At 39.5% G+C, this 18,572-nt stretch overlaps 2 protein-coding genes and 1 long non-coding RNA gene across 4 annotated transcripts; 2 read left to right on the plus strand and 1 right to left on the minus strand.

The window, feature by feature from the left end:
- The first annotated feature begins 1,449 nt into the window (after window positions 1-1,449).
- Window positions 1,450-3,967, plus strand: LOC135633260 (protein YABBY 2-like). Its single transcript, XM_065142546.1, has 6 exons — window positions 1,450-1,843; window positions 2,830-2,949; window positions 3,022-3,139; window positions 3,313-3,358; window positions 3,490-3,565; window positions 3,675-3,967. Exons 1-6 carry the CDS (start codon window positions 1,775-1,777, stop codon window positions 3,732-3,734), a joined length of 489 nt encoding a protein of 162 aa, XP_064998618.1. The 5' UTR covers window positions 1,450-1,774; the 3' UTR covers window positions 3,735-3,967.
- A 1,372-nt stretch (window positions 3,968-5,339) lies between these two features.
- On the minus strand, window positions 5,340-10,183 carry LOC103978806 (uncharacterized). 2 transcript variants are annotated; one of them, XR_010494968.1, is made up of 7 exons: window positions 10,027-10,183; window positions 9,622-9,952; window positions 9,281-9,338; window positions 6,746-7,008; window positions 6,053-6,348; window positions 5,773-5,966; window positions 5,340-5,676 (listed from the first exon to the last, which is right to left on the minus strand). It is a non-coding gene; the product is annotated as an uncharacterized LOC103978806 (long non-coding RNA). The 2 variants fall into 2 exon arrangements; XR_010494967.1 differs by having other exon boundaries at window positions 5,773-6,348.
- Window positions 10,184-11,862: 1,679 nt separating this feature from the next.
- Window positions 11,863-17,969, plus strand: LOC103978805 (uncharacterized membrane protein At3g27390). Its single transcript, XM_009394735.3, has 11 exons — window positions 11,863-12,152; window positions 12,230-12,338; window positions 13,482-13,674; window positions 13,758-13,888; window positions 14,869-15,157; window positions 15,317-15,423; window positions 16,036-16,177; window positions 16,257-16,449; window positions 16,542-16,785; window positions 17,429-17,594; window positions 17,764-17,969. Exons 1-10 carry the CDS (start codon window positions 12,059-12,061, stop codon window positions 17,562-17,564), a joined length of 1,638 nt encoding a protein of 545 aa, XP_009393010.2. The 5' UTR covers window positions 11,863-12,058; the 3' UTR covers window positions 17,565-17,594; window positions 17,764-17,969.
- The last annotated feature ends 603 nt before the right edge of the window (window positions 17,970-18,572 follow it).

An 18,572-nucleotide genomic window follows, 5' to 3' on the forward strand; every position in this document is an offset into this window, starting at 1 on the left:
GGAGAACTCAGTGACTGGTAATATTTCTGCAAACATGAACTTATTCATGTACTATGAGAGTTTCCTGTCTCCTAAGAGATGCACAAAAGCAGTGATAATAGCTTCAGTTTCAGTTCATGTTCGTGTGATTTCCTAACCAGAAGATATGCATATAGTCTTTTGTGTGTGTGTGTGTTTCTGGTTCGATGACTCCACTCATTTCCCAAGAGAGGGACCGTCCGATAACGTCCTTCGTCGACTCCGCTCATTTCTGGTTCGACGGTGACAATTCGAGCCGGGGTGACGCAAGGTGATCTGTTTCTTCTCTTGATGTGCGATGAAATACGTGCTCGGTTAGCCTTTCTTTCTCCCTCTAATTCGCATATGGCCTCAAGATCTTGATGTTTCTTTATTATTTGTTTGATTGTAACTTATAAGTTGTTTGTTCAGTTGATTGAAGTTTTAGGTTTCCGTAGCTTAGCATCATCAATCTGAATGTGATCATTCCATAGGGATGGCATAGGTTTAGGAATGTTGTTTATCCCAATACAAGAGACCATCATGAGAATAACCACTTCTCTTCATACAAGTCCTTGATGACGAAGTAGATGATATAGAACAGATAACCTAGCTGGAGATGGTCACACATCTCAGCCAGAATGAATCATGTGGTGTTACTCTGCTTATACCATTCTTCTCCTAGTCCTTGTCCTCTACTGTTATCCTGATGTGTTTTGCTTGAATCCAGGAACTTCACATGGAATTGTCTGAGGAGCGAGCTCCCTGGTCCTATTACCTTCATCACCTCCCTTGTTTTGTGCTTCTGCTGTGTATCTAACAAGGCATCTACACTGACAGTAATGGGCCCATGATCAGAGTACGATTGCATCGTGATCGACGTGACAGTCGACACGACCCGTCTTTCTTGAGGGAAGGAATGAACACGGGCTTGTTCTTTGTGCCCAGTTCGTCAACAGCTGTTCTTTGAAATCAGATGATCTATCCAGTCTTCTCTACCTCGATGGACTGACTATATACAGTTTGTTCTTGTGCCCAGTTCGTCAACATACCTTGATGGCCAGGTAAACTACTACAAGAATTGCAGGACCAGACCGAAGTTGATGATGCAAGGAGGAGCAGAACTATAGGAATGCGTCCACGGCATACCTTCCCTACGAATCTCTGAGGTCATGTCATTGCGGAGTTTTCCGATTAAAACAACGAGTTAGGTTTTGAATATTGGAAGCATGCTTCTCCCCGACAGCTGTTTTTAGAGAGACTCTTCTGATCATCATGCTGAAAGTTTCTGTTTTGGAGAACGAAGACTGATCCTAAAGTTTCCATAAATAATGGAAGAAAACAAAGGCATCATCTATTCTCCCAATAGTTACAGTACCTTTGGGGAGTCTAAACATCCAATCCGATGGGACACCGCATGGGTAGAAGAAGCATAGCAGATGAGCTGAATTTTCAAGTTAAGAATAATTAAAGAAAGAAAAAACAAAGATTGGTGAAGAAAGATAGTTCACCGCAGATTTGTAAGTTCAGTAATCATTCTTCTCCCCATTGCCATCCCCACATATCAGAGCTACAGGAAGAGGAAGCAACAAATGAACTGTCTGTCACCCACTCAATTCGCTGAATCATAACCCTCGAGACTTGTTGTTTTCCACACTCCTCTCATAGAACATCCTATTCTTTTACCCGTAGCAGTTTGGAATCCAACCTTTGGGGTAGCCTATTGTTTTCTTATCTTCGTGATTCATGCAAAAGACCAGAAAGCCGGCCGCCGGTGATGTCGGACCATGTCTTCCCCGAGCAAGCTTGCTACGTCAACTGCAACTTCTGCAACACTCCTCTCGTGGTATACTCTCTCTCTCTCTCTCTCTCTCTCTCTCTCTCTCTCTGCGCATTCGTTGATACGGGCAAATTCATCGTTCGGTTGACGACCAGATGCCATGTTTACGGTAGACTTGAAGTGTTTATGGAAGAAAAGAGCTTATATCTTATTTCTTTCTACTACCTTCATCTTAAAACCAAGTTTTAGGGTTAATCTCCTATAATATATCTCAAGCAACAAAAGTTTAAGAGCCTGTGTTCCGGAAACCGAATCGAGATCTTTATGGCTCATCTAAAATGCCAATCAAGACCTTGAAGACGGTGATCCACCATCGTCATGCAGGGTTTCTACATTCCAAATCTTGTGAGATGTCTATATGATAAAGATATTTCACAGATCTGGAACCGCAGCCGACCTACTGCATGGTATATTACATGTCCTTCACTTACAGATCTGCGAGACCTGATTAGGTATTCTTCTTTGATTTGCGTTAGCCAACAAAGAAATGAACTCACATCTTTCACAGTCATCTGAAACCCTAATTTGTTGCAGAACCTGCAAACCTATATATCAATCAGACTTACATGGTTATTTGTGTGTGCAGTCTCTCTCTTTTGTGCCAAATGTCCTGAGACCTATTCCTGGCACTTGGCTGCCACAAAGTTCCTTTCACTAAGAGCTCTCTCTCTTACTGCCAGAAACTGGTGTGCAATGAGGTTGTGATTCCCCTCATAGCTGTTAGCTATTCTCATCACTTGCTTGAATCTAAACATGCAGTGATGATTGCTGTGAATATATATCCTTCTTAATTTATCATTGGAATGATATATTTTGACCAGAAATTAAAAATAAGTTTAACTGCTTTTGTTGGCTGGAAGATCAAGCAGAACACATGTATGTGTTTAGATTGTAAATCCAGGAAAGGTTGTGAAATTTCATGATGTGCTAACCCATAAGAAGGCTACAAGAATATGAAAAGATGTTCTTTAACCTCTCATTGTTTGCTGCAGGTTGAAGTCCCAGGCAACAATTTACTCGATGTTGTCACAGTAAGATGTGGGCTCTGTGCTAATTTACTGTCTGTGGATCTCGAAGCATTGCTTGGGAAACTCCCACATCAGAGTTTTCAGGTTCAGTACCAAAATTTTGACTCTTCTTTATTTCCCCTTCTTTAACTTATGATCGAGGAATCACAAGTGCAGAATCACAACCCTGGTTCTCTCCACCCCCATATGGACTGTGGATCTTCCTCGAGATGCACCAGGCTATCAGCGATGAACTCAGTTGATTGTGTTCAACAGCAAACACACCCTATCCAACGTAAGCTTTTCTATGTTTTCCTAACTATTGTCATCGAAATTTACTTCTCAGTTCTTTAAGGTCAATCTTCTCAATATTGGCGTACTTATATGCATTGATCTTTACTTCTTCTGTATTGTGCAAAAAAGAATTTTTGTATCTGACTGATATCTGCATCTTCTTACTGTAAGCAGCAACCGAGAAGCGACGTGTTCCATCTGCCTATAACAAGTTCATCAAGTGAGTTCCTCAGATCCGATGGCCTCCAACTATTGTAGCTGTTCTAAATGTTTTAGAGGCACTACTAACCTGCCATTGGATTTCTTGTTATATGTATCAGTAACAATGTTTCGGTATTTTTTTCTGTGCAGGGAGGAGATACGGCGGCTGAAGGCAAAAGATCCCGACATCAGCCACAAGGAAGCTTTCAGCACTGCAGCCAAAAACGTAAGCAGTTGCATTGTTTATTAGATGTTTATTAAGAACGAAGTGATGACATGAAATCAACTACTAGGAAGTCAAATGCTCATTCATGTAGCTTTCTGTCGACTTGCAGTGGGCACACTTCCCCGAAATCCATTTCGGGCCATCCGTGAAGGGGAGTAAACAAGTTTAGGTTGGAGGTCAATGCTGCTCAAACCGAGCGGAGGTTGTCATGGTTTTTGCAGCAGCAGTGTACGTTTAATGGTCTGTAGTTCTTTATGATGGAGTGTTCTTGTGGACGATGGTGTGAAGAAAGTAGTTGTACCACCGGTGGTCAGGGTTTGTAGGATTGAAGAAACACTTGGCATAAGCAAGTTAACCTTCATGGCTTCTGAATACAATGTAGTATGCATATTTTGTATTGTACTCTCATGACAAGTAAAAGATGAACAGCCAGAGTTAGGCACGCTTACCTCTTTGACATCAAAGATGAACTTAGCTACAGTGGGTAAAGCCAATTACATTCATATGGTCATGTTGCAGCACCATCCTCTTATTGCTTTGCTCACTGTAGCTCAGCTGAATCAACAAGACAAAATGATTATGAATAAAGAGTTTAAACTGAAAATAAGATAAAACTTACCTTTTTTGCGTTATGATAGGTAAGCTGAGATCAAATCTTAAACATGAAAATGAATTATTAGGGTAAACTCTGATGGTTAGCTTAGCCCACCATGATCAGAGCTCATTAGAGAGGGATGGAGCAATGATCATGAGAGAGAGGAGTGGATTGACGAAACTTTAGCATTGATACTCTAATTTACGTCCAATATAAGCATCGAGTGTATGGAGACGGTGGGTGGGTGCATGCACATTAAGATCGGATCGTGTACATGAACTAGTGAGAGATGCATGCAGATTAAGATTACGTGTATGAACCAACCAGCAGAGGTGCATGTAAGTCTCATCGTGATGAGCAAATCATGTCTTTTATCTCTATACTGAAAACTTTCGTAGGAGAATTATGGATTAAATCATGGTTCTAAATATATAGGCTGTAATTAATTAATGTAGGGGAGTCTTGTGCATATAACTATATCTATCTAAACTCTGAGTTTGGTTTAAGGTAGATAAAGCTTGTTTTTTCTAGCATAGAATCTGTTGACCTTCTCATTGGTTTTGAGTTTATATTGTTCTAAGGAATTGGCTTTGATGGATGAAATTTATATTGCTTGCAAGAAAATATATTTGTGCAAGTTTTCTTTGCTGTATATTGAAATGTGATGTCCCATTTACAACAGCTAAAGCTTTTGAAGGTACAAAATATGTGTTGACAATGTTGTGATTGTTATGGAATGCAACTCTTGGAAGGTCTCCAACGCTCTGATGGCGGAAGGCTTAGCACTTTTGGATAGCTTAAAAAGGGTACACAGAAGAGGTCTTTAGTTTTTGAAGGCAACATTGTGAATGATAGCTCTTTAGTGGTGAACGAAATTTCTCACCACAGCTTCTTCGTGAAAGAAGACATCCATTCACATCACTACTATTATTACTTCAGATGTCCATTACTGGGTGGGTCTGCCTACCTTTCTGCTACTCTCCTCAAGTATGCAGAAGTATCCATTTCCTTGGTGGTAGACAGTTGTTTCATAAGGTGAATGCATGCTGAGGCTGTACAAGTGATGATCATCATCATCTATCATCAAAAATCTACTTGCAGAAGCATCACTATCTATCTATCTTTAGAGTTCTTTTGAATGGATATAAGGGAAGGTTAAGTTTCAATAACTCGATCATATATATTTATATTTATATCTGAGCTAAGTCGTCAAAATGTAAAAGCTACAAGGAATTAATCGGATCAGACAAGCACAGAGTTGGAGTTTGATGCTGAAGAGAAGCTACAGAAGGCACAGTTGCCATGGAAGGGGACAGAGGTAAATTAAAGGCATTCAAACCAAGCCGAGCCTCCTTCCGCGTTGCGTCGGTTTCTGCTGTGGCAAAAGATGGCCAAACCTTTTCCCTGTCTCTCTCTCTCTCTCTTTCACTCTCTCGCACCAACATGTTAGTATATTGTGTGCTTCTTCTTTGCATCAGCCTTCCTCTTTGACTATTTCTTCCTTGAGGACTTCCTCCTTCGGGATATAAACAGCAGAATGAAGTAATGACATCAAACACTCATTAATCCTTATCAAAGCTTGAAGATTTGATTGATACATTTGAGATCATACCACTTATGCTCGGCACGTTATCATCGTATACCATCATCCGTAAGATCTTGTGTATGTGAACACTTGACGCATCTCTTTTCCTTCGCATCATTGCTTCCGGTGACTTGGGTTTCCTTCTTCGCTCCAGCTACAAGCCACTTCGGCCATGGAAGACAGTAACCGAGGCCGCAGAAACAGCTCCAGCCTGCAGAGATCTGCGCCCGACGGCACCGTCACGCGCACCCAAGCAGATCCTCAAACTGGAATCCATCTTCAACAGTGGAACGGTAGTAAACCCTACCATGTTGATGGATGATAGCGCCCACGATGTCTTCTCGCTCTCTCGCCAGATGGGACTCATGGAGAGCACTCAGTCTCCCGTCGTGCGCACTTGTGATGATGTCTTGCGGTTGCACCATCGACCTGGTTAGTGCATGGCTGCCTCTTTCTGGATTTCTCATAATGGTGCGGGACATGACAACCCGTGATGGACTCGACAACTGAAACAAGCAACAGACATTCTACCTTAAATCCAAGCAATCCACTTTCTTGTCTTTGTTTCAAGGACTCACTACTCTTCTTATACTGAGGCATCCCCTGAAAATGAATCAGCGCTCATAAGAGAGAGAGAGAGAGAGAGAGAGATGGAGCAATGATCGTGAGAGAGAGGAGCCATGGTTAGGTTTATTGTATATAGGGAGCAAATTTACAGCCAATATAAGCATATTTTGATGCAATGAAATTATTCCTTTCTTTTTCTTCTCTAATGGACAAAAAGCCACATGCATGAAAGAAGTGTTGGTTTGGTATTTCTATGAAAAGCATCGAGTGTATAGAAATGGTGCATGCACATTAAGATCGCGAACATGAACTAGTGAAAGATGCATGCACGTTAAGATCAGTAGGGATGTATAAAAGTCTCATCGTGATGAGCAAATCATGACTTTTTATCTCTATACTGAAAACTTTCGTAGGAGAATTAATCATGGCTCACCTTTGTGCTAGTAATCTGGTTGATTGGCATTGCTACTCTTGTCAAAGACAGTAATCGCAACAACAGGTATTTCGCCATTGTTGTAGCTCCACGAAGCGACTCCAGCGGCCAACACAATGCTGCCTGCCTCCCTCGCGAAAAATGGTGGATCCTCCTCTGGCATTGAATCGCCTCCTGCTCCCATTGCTGTTCGGTTTGTCGGCAGGATTGGAACGTCTCGTCTCTAGGAAGATTGGGAACACAGTTCCGATGACACCCCTATCCTGCATTCGCCATGGGTCATCGTGGAAGAGGAAAAAGCACAAATGCTTGAGTTTGGTGAGAATGGGACGATCTCAGTTGAGAAGCCCAACCGCGAGCTGCCTAAACATGTGAATAGAAATCCACCCGTGTGTAATAAACTTGTACTAATAATGGATCTGAGACACCATTATGTGAAAGCTAGATGGCAGTGTCAATAACAGTGGAAAGAAAGAAATGATGTGATTGATTGATTGCTTGCTTTTTTTTGTTCTTCCTCTATTCCCTCTTTCTTCTGTACTCTGTGATACTTGCTACTTGGCAACAAAATCAGAGCCAGATAAAGCAATTAAAGACACTAATTGGCAACAAAATCACTGCCATCTAGCATTCACATAATGCTGTCACAGATCCATTATTAGTACCAAGTACACTAAACAAGGACAGATTTCTATTTCACATGTTTGGGCAGATTGCGGTTGAGGTTCTCAGCTCCAATCGCCCCATTCTCACAGCAAGTCGACAGAAAGCTGCATGAATTAGCATTTGACTTCCTAGTAATTGCTTTTATGTCATCACTTCATTCTTCATGCCGGCAAATGTCCGCCATGAAGTCTTACTTTTCATGGTTTACTTTCTGCTAGGAGAATGTTTATTGTCCTTTACAATGGTAAAATAATGCTAATAGACTTTTAATTAAGCTAAGAGATATTAATATAATAATGTAATTAATCTAAGATATCAAAGTCCTAATCTACCCAATTGTGGATGAGTTTACACTATAAATAGGTGTGCGATCTCTTCCTATGAGATCATCGAGTCGGATTAAGACAGGAGCAACAGAGTAGCAGTAGTTTTTGAGTTTTTCTAGTCTTTCGATTGGTGTAGGCTTTCTAACTTTATTATTATTATTCTTGATTTACATGGCATTGACATTTCATGCATATGGAATGAGGTACTTCATGTTAAAGGAGGAGGAGGAACATGAGTTTCATGATAGACCAGAAAATTTACTATGATGGATATGTGCTTAAAATTTCATGATAAAGATATATATTTATGACCAATAATATGACAGAATAATGCCACCTACAAATCTACACCATTCAGAGAGGCTTACAAGAAGTTTAGGCAATCCACTGCTTCAAATTTTCAAGGCTAATATTCCATGTGGTATCAACTTTTCAAGTATAGGTTTTGCCTGTGTACTGATAGAGAGTTGCAATCCAAGCATCAGCATATTCTTTTATGTCAAATTTCATCATATATAAAATTTTATTTTATTTATTTATTTTGTGAAGGATAAGTGACGAAGACGGGATTCGAGTTTAGAATCTTGTAAAAAACTGTTGAAGTCTTGCTAAACTAATGACACCTTACAATTTTAATTTTTAAGGAATTAGTCACTTTCAATGTTCTTTTCATGTAATATAATTCAAGAATGATACCCTATCCCAACACTTATGATAAAGTATTCTACGATTTGTAACTAGTGAATGACTTTTTCAATCATTTTCTCATTTCTTCCGGCATGATCATTAGAGGAGAAAGAGATAGTGATGGTGATGGTAGGGAACAAGTAGATATAGTGATTGAAAAAGGAAGAACGTAAGTTTGTATGGTGGCTGAAAGCTTACTTGTTTTGCTGCAGTGCTAAAAGCTTCCTTGTGGTTGATGTCAGGCATTCCTTATAGTGTCAATATGATAAGAGATCATTTGATCGGTCAACCATTCGTGCTGTAGACTTATAAGAAAGTATTCACTTTGATCGATGGGCGTATCTATACGATGTAAATTCTAAAATATATTTTTAAAGATAAGAAAAACCAGATGAATTTATGAGTTCCACATGCTCCAACTCAGTGGCTAAAGAGAGGCGCCTAAGGGAGCTCAATAGGCACTCGAAAGTCTTGTTCAAGTGATAGGGCTGGGCGTAAGAACAGGATTGCCCTTTCCTCTAGTTTGTCTCTGTCTCTGCCAGTCTGTCTAAGCCAATATCTATCTATCTATCTATCGATCTTTCCAGCTGCCTGTCTTTTCAAGCCAATAAGTATAGTGGAATTCCTGCCTGACTTGTGCCAACGGAAAGGGAAATGGATGTTCTTCCCATATACCATATAGTTAGTGCTTCACTTCAGCGTGAAGTCACTATACGCTTAATGCTTAGCTCACACTTAAGCAGGCTGTAGCTCTAAAGTCAAACCAAACAGGAATCCAGGAAAGATTTCCGTGGCAGTGAATTCTTTGACTTATGATGCACATTAGTATAAATCCAATGGCAGGTTAGTAGCATACCGATAAATCCAATGGAAGAAAGCCTCCTCTGTTCTTTACCAGACTAACTTCATTTTGCCTGGACAGGAATCGTGCAAAAAGAAAAGTTAGTATCAATAATTTGAGCAACCTCAAACAATTTAATGCACTCGCAGTCAGATTGATTGATGATGCTAAGCTACGGAAACCTAAAGCTACAATCAACCGAGCAAACAACTTATAGCCTTACGAGTTACAATCAAACAAATAATAAAGAAACATCAAGATCTTGAGGCCATATGCGAATTAGAGGGAGAAAGAAAGGCTAACCGAATCAAAATAGCACGCATTTCATCGCACATCAAGAGAAGAAACAAGATCACCTTGCTTCTGCAGCCTCCGCATCAGATAAGGCTGCGGCCGGAAATCCCATCGTCTTCAGTATCATCGAGGCTCGAATCGCTGTCACGCCGATGGCTGAAGATTAAGATCGGAGTCGTCGTCTACGGCCGACATCGATCCCTCGCTGGGGCCTTCCGCGTCACCCGGGCTCGAGTTTTCACCGCCGAACCAGAAACGAGCGGAGTCGACGAAGGACGTCATCGGACCGTCCCTCCCCACAGCGCCTGCTGTGAAGGCGGTGCCAGAGGCGCCCTTACGGGATCTCTCCCCACTGCCGAATTCCAATCAGATTCTTGCGACTCCCTCCACCACCTAATCAAAAGCAAATAAGAGTGAGCAAGAACCCAAAACGATGTCAAGAATCGGGGATGGGGAACGCGATCGACCTCAAGGATGACGGAACGATCAGGTCGACGGGAGGAAACGGCCTTCTTGATTCAAGAAGAAGAGATCCAGAAGGTGGCTTTGAGATTAGGATTCGGATCAAGATTAGATTATGTAAATAGAAAGAGGAATTCTTGAAGGGTTTTATTTCGTAAGGAAAAAGAAAAAGGTTTTTTTTCCAGCAGCCACACAAAAAATATATTTTTTTAAGAGTTCAAAATCGATAATGAGGCTATATTGAATCATTTTGGAAATGATATGAAATGCTATGGATGATATTATATTTTTGATTCGATTTCAATGGGTCATGACAATAAGACCATTGACAATGCGCTGTAAGCTCAATCCAATATTTATTTAGTTTGAAGATATCTGCAGATTGTTATTATATAGTATTTTTATTTTATTATTTTCTTCGGATAAAAAAATAAGGCGCGATTCACGTGGGAAAAAAAAAAGATCGGTAGATTCTGCCACGTAAAACCTAAAGATTTGTGTATCGTTCGCTCAGATCTATTCTTCTCGGGAACAAATTAGAAGTTGGTGGTGGACACGACGACACCAATTTGCTTGCATTATTAGCTGAAAATTATTTGAAAAGAAAAAAGAAATTTAATTATATTAATCAAATTTTGTATCAGTGAATTTAGTCATATATAGGGTAAATTTTTGAAAAAAAAAATAATTTTTTCTCGCTTTCTATTTTTAGATTTTTTAAATAATATCTTTTTTTAGCTTTATTAAAATAAAAAGTTATGACGTCATCGTCAGTCCGAGTCCGACATGATATAGACTCGTATGTACAGGATTGTTTGATGTGTCTCTAGGATGAAAACGTTAAATTTACGTAGTGTCGTCTACATGAAGATCGAGGTAATAAGAGGTTTTTTGATTTGATCCCGTTTACGTCCAAGTCAATAATTTAAGATATATAAATATAAACAAAAGTAGTTAAAAAAATATAATTATTTTTTTATTATATTAAATATAAACTTTTATATATGATCGTATGTTCAATGAAATATTATACGATGAGATAATTTTTAACTAGTTCCAACTGATCTTTGTCCTCATGAGCTAAAAGGAGATAGCACATACATAATTGCTTATCTTGAATTCTTACCCATATAGAGAGTGACATTTGTATTCTTCTTTTATCTCATACATCACGTTGCAATCATGTCTCAGATTAAGATTGTCTAACAGTATACTTTAAATATCCTCAATCTTCTTTCACTCTAAATACCTTCCTATCATGTTTAATACTTCAAATATCATTTTCACTTCTATTATAGTATTTTTACACTATATTACACTGGTTTTTTTTTTTGTAATACCACAAAAACTACAAACACTATAACTTAATATAGAAATATTATAACATAAATATTTTAATATAATTTTTATTAAAAAAATTATGTTTATAATCATTTTTATCTTATGTTACAGTAAGTTTTAATAATGCTAAACAAATACAATATTACAGTATAAAAATACTATAATAAAATATTTATATTTTCAATAAAATTAAGAAAATACTATAACATGTAACATAGTGTAAAAATATTATATTATAGTATTCTTATATTATGTTATAATATTTTTTTAATATTATAAAAAATACTATAATATAGTATAAAAAAATCATAACTAGATTGGTTCACTCTCCATAAGAAAAAAAAAGAAAGAAAGAAAATAAATAAATGATTGACATATATATATATATATATATATATTTGAAGGGATTCAATATGTTATTTTAAAATATTATTATTTTTTCTGTACCTAATAAAAAATCTCCGCCAACACCGAGTTCGTTGGCGTTCGGACTGAAAGCCCGTCAACACTGCACAAGACGACGCTGTTCTGCCATTGGACTGTTTGCGGTGGCTGTGAGGAGGAGGCACTAAGTTTGATGCGGTTTCCCCGCTGCCTCACGTGCAGGCCACCCAACGTATTGACGAGGGCGACGAGAGATAAAGAGCAGAGCGGTTATGGTACTTGTAGCCCCATTTGGTGGAGGAGGGAGGCGACATGGGTGCCGCCCAGGGTTTCATCACCAAGCTCGGCCATCTGCTTGTCTTCTTGCCCATCTTCCTGCTGCTTCTCCTCCTCGGGATACTCAAGGGTTGGTGCCTCTTCTCCGTCCGTCCTCCTCCTCCTCCTCTTCATTTTCTTCCTAATTCCGCTTCTCCTTTCTTTCAGCGGCTTTCATCGCGCCCATCGTGTTCGTCACCGTGTTGGTCGGGAACACCGCGTTGATCGTGGGGCTTTACCCCGTGCACGCCGTCTGGACCTGCTGCTGTATCGCGAGGTCGGCGTCTCCTTCTTTTTCTTCTTCCTTTCTTCTCTCATACCTTGGTGGCGTCCAAGATCGCCTCCGTGACTTTAGTCGTGGGATGAAGCATCTTCCAGGTTCAAGTTGGGAAACGATTCCATCGACATCCACCAACATCCTCAGCGTTTGTCCGTTTCTTTCGTTTTCTGTTCTCCAAAGAAACCATGAGTTCGAGACCAAGTGAAAGCCATGCGAAGCTGAGTTTTGATCCTTTGATTCTCTCTTTCACCGTAACCCAAATGAGTTTGACGGAAGAATTATGAATGAGCATATGACTACCACACTCATGAGCAGAAGAAAACACACATTGGGCAGGACCAAGTCACTTTTTGCAAGACTGTCTTTTGTAGGTATCATGCCATTCATTTCACTGCCAACCACATCGATCCTCTCAGGTCTAAAGGAGCTCCACATTTTGATAGGCAAGACATAGAAATCCTGGTTACTCCCATCAAAATTAACATATTTGAGCTTCCTTTCCATCTGAAATAGAGAAGACATCAGCACTTGTGCAGTGACTCATAATCTATCTACAGTCCATCTGAAAGTTGCCTTCCTAACCTCATGTTCCCACAGCCATGGTCCACTCAGATCCAACAGAAGGCTGGTCCCCTGTCACTTGCTATAATCTGAAAAAGGCTGAACATCAGCCCTATAAGCCTTCCAGTAGTGGGTATGACTCCTAACCTTGAGATTATCCGAAAAAGACCTTCTACATTCTACCTCATATAATATTTGATAGTGATGATATCAGCCCATGCTCCACTATCAAAATTGATATTTAACCATGAACCCGGTATACTCTGTTGGAATTCTTGAGCTCTAGACCTTCTGCCTTCAACCTTATGTAATATCTGATAGTGATGATATTAGCTCATTCTCCATTACTATATTTGATAGTTTTCCAACACGATCGACCCAGCATAGCAATGTTAAGTCTTTTAACATTCTGCATGTGAAACTTGCCATAAATACAATTTATCTCTTACTTTTCGCTATTGTCATTTGTTGTGATATCAAAATTCATCTTGCTATCCCATTTCTTTTTTTTGCTTCACTATTATGACATATTAATCCAAGGAATTGCACTAGATTTCTTATTAAATTTTGGGGTGGCAGGACAAAGAAATTTGGTTCCTTGTTCAAGGTTCTCATACTGCTGTTGATGCCAGTTCCAATCCTTCTGTGGCCATTTGCGTCGGTGATTGGTACCATTTTGACAGGACTAGGATTTGGAATTGCTTTGCCACTAATGGCAACATTTGAAGCTGTTAGGGAAAGGGTTCCAAATAAGTTCTCTAGGTGCTTCACGGTGCGAATCTATTATGTCTTAATGCTTTTGCATTTTTTTTCCCCCACATAATACTTCTTCAAAACTGATGGTTTGCTGTGAAGGCTGGTACTTGGAGCTCAATTAAAGGAGGGTTCACTATTGTGCGTGACTTCAAAGATATTTGCTTTCATTCTTACTTCTCCATTATGGATGGATTGGTTGAAGCAACGGGTGAGACAATAATGGACATGAGGTGCCTTTCTTGGTTCTCATAAACAAATACCACATACTTTTCACATTTTGCGCTGCTCTAAGAATTACATGTGATTAGGTTGGTTCATGCAGAATAAGTACTTTCAGTAGATGGGATTGCACAAATTTTGCCTAGAAATTTGCTCGAATCTTCAATGAATTTATATACATGCTTTCTTTTGGAATCTTGCACTGTGAGTTTTACCATTTTTTATTACCGCAAAAGTCTTTCATCTTAATCAAGATATTAATCATTTGCACAAATTTGAACTGATAATTTATCGAGAAAAATGTTGCGAGAGCTTCTGTAGCATACAAGTGAATTGATCCAAAAAGTTTCTATTTCTTCAACCTGATAATTAAAAGTGAAACCTGGATACCTTCTTGCCATTTTTCTCGCTTCTTGCCATTTGAAAGTAGCCTTTGACCCGAAAAATGAGCGATGGTGATAGAACCTATGAAACCATGAAGTGTATAATGGATTTTCATCCTTTTCTTTCCGCATGATATCAGCATATAATTAGAAAAGTTGATCCAATCCTATATAGAACAAAGCTAAATGCTCAAACGAGATAGAAAGAAAATGATCAAAATTAATAATCAATAAACTTAGTGTTAGGAGATTGTACTTGTGGTAGAACGGAATAACTACTTGTACCTTTTGACATGTTGATCCATGAGGAGATGGTACATATTATTGAAGAACGTTAGACAATGACCTTACTTGGTAGTTGGTACCGTAACATTTTCGTAACCATGAAAGTTATGCCTTGAACCAGCCATTTGCAGTTGGTTTTTTTACTTAATTGATCTTCCCACTGAGGGCTACACCCACAATTTTGTAAAGATCTTGCATATACTTGTACTTGCTCTCAGTCTTATTTATGTTTTTTTACCCTTGTCTGGTTCAATGAAACTTAACAACTGAGGTTTTTGTTCTCCATCTTAGTGATACATAACAATTTACTTTTACTCATGTAGGATATCACAAGTACCTGGATGCTTACTGGCAGGAATCTTAGGTGTGCTCATTGATGTGCCCATGATTAGCCTTATAGTCCTTTACAAAGTTCCTGTTATGCTGTTTAAAGGATGGAAGCAGTTGATTCAAGATCTTATTGGACGGTCAGGTCCATTCTTGGAAAGTGTTTGCGTTCCTTTTGCTGGGCTTTTGATTTTACTGTGGCCTGTAGCAGTTGAGTTGACAGCCGTAGCAGGGATTCTTTCGAGCTTTAGCCTTGGATGCTATGCTGCTGCTGTTGCATATCAGGTATCAAATCTCAAAATATCTTAGTGCTGCATTTGTAGTCCTCTTGAAATTCAATAATTTCATTCTGAGCTCATATGTCGAGTTTTTAATTTACTTCTTGTTTTGGACAACCGTATGAACTTTATCGATTCTCATTGACATTATGTTTCTTTCTGACAGGAAAATTCTACAATGAGTGGAATTCTCTATGTCATAACTGTGATATCTATGTTTGATGAGTTCACTAATGACTTCTTGTACATGCGAGAAGGCTCATGCTTTCCGAGGTATGTATGATCTCTTTTGTCTATCTACTGCTTTTGCAAAATCTGCATCCTAATCCATGTGCTATGGAAACTCAAGTATCAAAACTTTACATGTCTTTTGTATTTTTTCCCTATTGGAATAGGGAATTTTTGTTCCTTTTTTGGTGTGTGTATGGTGATGAGGAGGATCGTTCATGGCAGCCATCTTTGCTTTATTCTTTGTCAACCATACTGATAAGGAACTAGATGAGTTAAACCCTTAAGCCAAAGTACTCTACCTCTTCTATTGCTCGAGTGTTGGAAGTGTCATGGCACATTATCAGTGATTATAGCCATCATAACCATTAATGATTGAATTAATGTCAGTCATGAGAAGATGATCAAGGAAAACATGGGGGCTAGACTAAGTAATGGATCGTTATTTACATCAGGTTGCAACTAGCAATGAAGGTGCTATTCAAAGTAAGCTGAAAAGGGTGGTTATCCAAAAAATTCCTATGAGAAACCACCACAAGGAATCAAAAAATTGGGGTGTCAACATAGAGATTTCTTTGGCTTTTGTTGTTTCTGAGTGTTTCTGTGAATGAATACATCATGGTTCTTGTGTTTTAAAACATCTGTGTGGCCAGCCAGACCTAAATATCGCAAGGCAGCTATTTCTCGCTCTCCATCATTTCCGATAAAGAGGGATCCAATCCAAGATGATTCTTATCCTGCAAAACGTCCATTGATTAAGACAGCATCAATGAAGGTGCAGGAGCTGAAATCAGTAGTGGTAAAAAGCTACACATCGTCTTGATCTTGCTCCTTTCTTTGTGTTTTTGCCAATTTTTGCTAACCTATTGTTTTCTTAGATATGGGATAACTTCTTCAAGTCATGTGAGAGTGTTGGTAAAGAGCTTGTTCGAGCTGGTGCTATTCATATATCAGACTTGGAGGAATGGCAAAATTCAAAGAACAAAATAGTTAACATTGGGCTTCCTTCATATGTCTTTCTGCAGTGTTGTGTCCGTTCAATAAAAAGCGGTTCTGTTGGTTTTGTCTTGCGTATGAGAGCTCCCCTAGATCTTCTGCGGTGTATTTGCTTTCTGAGACTATCTATCATGAAACTAAAAATGGTTATTTCCTTTTGTTGGCAGGTGACAATGTTGAAGTCACATCTTTAAATAGGCCCGAGGGAAGAATTTTTGACTGGCTTTTCGAGCCCATGCTGGTTCTGAAAGAGCAGATCAAGGCTGCAAATTTAGAGACAACAGAAGAGGAATATCTCTATAAGCTGGCTCTTTATTGTTCTGATGCTCGAAGATTTTCTTCTTGGCAAAATGGTGGGATCGCGCCAGCTGAAGAGGTCAAAAGAGCCCAATTAGAAGGTTTAAGTAGAAGGTAAAACAACATTCTGGTTGAAATATTCATATATGTGTGAGAAGAGAAGAGATGGGCTAAAGGGAATCTGACCAAAGATCGAAAGAGATTACAAATATTAGGCTTGACCCATAATCTAAAAACTTAACATAGTCTAGCTTGATATATGTTAACCTTACCCTGTTTGACTCATATTCATGACATTACTGTTACGTAGATATCATTTCTGCTTGATCAAATACCCTCAATCATCTACTAGCCTGATAGACCAGAGACTAAGGTCACCATAAAGATAGACCAGAGACCGAGTTCATTTAGTTCTTTCTTCGTGAGCTCATCATTTCTTTCTTTTCCACTGTTATTATCACTGCCATCTAGCATTCACATAATGGTGTCACAGATCCATTATTAGTATTAAGTATATTCTGTGCTTTTTTCTTTTCAGTTCTTTTTGTTGGAAAGAATAAAAGACAAGAAGAATTATTGAAGAAGCTTGAATGCATGAACATGTCCCTTTCCTATTTATACAGATTAGGAGGAAGAATTTTTCTTAGAATAGAGGATTTCCCTCAACAGAATAGAGAGATGGGTTCTTTCTCCCTCTGTGTCTGTGTGCATGTTTGGTTTGTTTGTGAGGGTGCTTGTTCCATGTAATTGTGTGCAGGTCGCAGGGTTTCAGTTTGACCATTTCGAGGATGCCAACCTTCAGACGACGGTTTGAGGAAGTCGTCAAGGCATTGCTGCAAGAAGCCAGGCAGGTTCTGCAGAGAAATGGCGATGGCATTGAGCCAGCACTATAGATGATTCCCATCAGATGAACGGCATCTCAGGTATAACGTGCTTATCTTAATTTCTCCATTTTCTATAGAAATCCATGTCAATATAATTGAGTTCCAGAAATCAAACAAATGGTCTAATTCTGACAAGGTTTCAATTAATTTGTTTACATCGTATAATCTTTGGCAATGAGAATTTTCCTTTATTTCTTGAACAATACAGTTACCTCGTTTGCACCATATGATGGAATAGCCTCTGTTGCGGGGAAAGGATGCTTGGTAGAACTCCTTTTTGTTGTAACCTAATCGACTGTCCTCCTGGAATAATGTCACTATGTCAAGCTTTTCCTTAGCAGAAACTAAATGACTGTATGAACCAATCAACATGTGTGGACTTGAGGAATGGACAATCCTTTACCATGTTTGTGATATCTGTAGTCATATGTGCTTGTCACATATATAATGTTGTGGTGGTAGGCGAAACAGCCCTTTTCTTTCTTTACCTGCGCTCTTTGTTGCAACAAAGTCCAAAGAGCACACAGAAAGCTCCTCGGAAGCCATGGTTCTCCCACTGAATGGCTCTCTGGGTTTCCTTATAAGCCTCCCCCAAACCCCTCCCTCGTCGAATTATGTGATTTAGGTTTAGGTTACGATTGTGGTTGTTAGTGTAAACAAGTTCGAGCCGTGGCTTCGGGGCCGTCGCGGCTTAGTTCGGATCCGGATGATAAGGGATCTCCCTGGGACGTTTCCCGAGATTGCTAAGGCGGTCGATTGCGTTAGTTCGATCGGGATGGGGTAGTCGTTTTCATCGGGGGAGGACTCCTCGCCTGCGCGTTTAGTGGATGACCTCTAACTTCGCACCTGCACAAAGGTCGGATCGGGGAGCTCGACCCGATCCCTCCGACGATCAAGTTAATGGATAGTCGCAGGGGGGTTCTTTTGCTAAGTTCCCCTCCTCTCTCGTCTCGTGCGCGAGGGTTTTTATAGTGAGAATTACCGTTTGTATAATGTGCCTGCCCGTAGGGAGCAGGA

This window comes from Musa acuminata, chromosome BXJ3-3 (assembly GCF_036884655.1).
Source record: "Musa acuminata AAA Group cultivar baxijiao chromosome BXJ3-3, Cavendish_Baxijiao_AAA, whole genome shotgun sequence".
NCBI classification, from domain to species: Eukaryota; Viridiplantae; Streptophyta; class Magnoliopsida; order Zingiberales; family Musaceae; genus Musa; species Musa acuminata.

What these genes read in the sequence shown, in the direction of transcription:
- LOC135633260 (XM_065142546.1), top strand. Translation starts at nt 1,775, where the DNA reads ATGTCGGACCATGTCTTCCCCGAGCAAGCTTGCTACGTCAACTGCAAC. An exon ending in GCAAACACACCCTATCCAAC is followed by an intron (nt 3,140 to 3,312) that starts GTAAGCTTTTCT and finishes TACTGTAAGCAG; the next exon opens with CAACCGAGAAGCGACGTGTT. An exon ending in GCCTATAACAAGTTCATCAA is followed by an intron (nt 3,359 to 3,489) that starts GTGAGTTCCTCA and finishes TTTTCTGTGCAG; the next exon opens with GGAGGAGATACGGCGGCTGA.
- LOC103978805 (XM_009394735.3), top strand. Translation starts at nt 12,059, where the DNA reads ATGGGTGCCGCCCAGGGTTTCATCACCAAGCTCGGCCATCTGCTTGTC. An exon ending in CCTCCTCGGGATACTCAAGG is followed by an intron (nt 12,153 to 12,229) that starts GTTGGTGCCTCT and finishes CCTTTCTTTCAG; the next exon opens with CGGCTTTCATCGCGCCCATC. An exon ending in CTGCTGCTGTTGCATATCAG is followed by an intron (nt 15,158 to 15,316) that starts GTATCAAATCTC and finishes TCTTTCTGACAG; the next exon opens with GAAAATTCTACAATGAGTGG.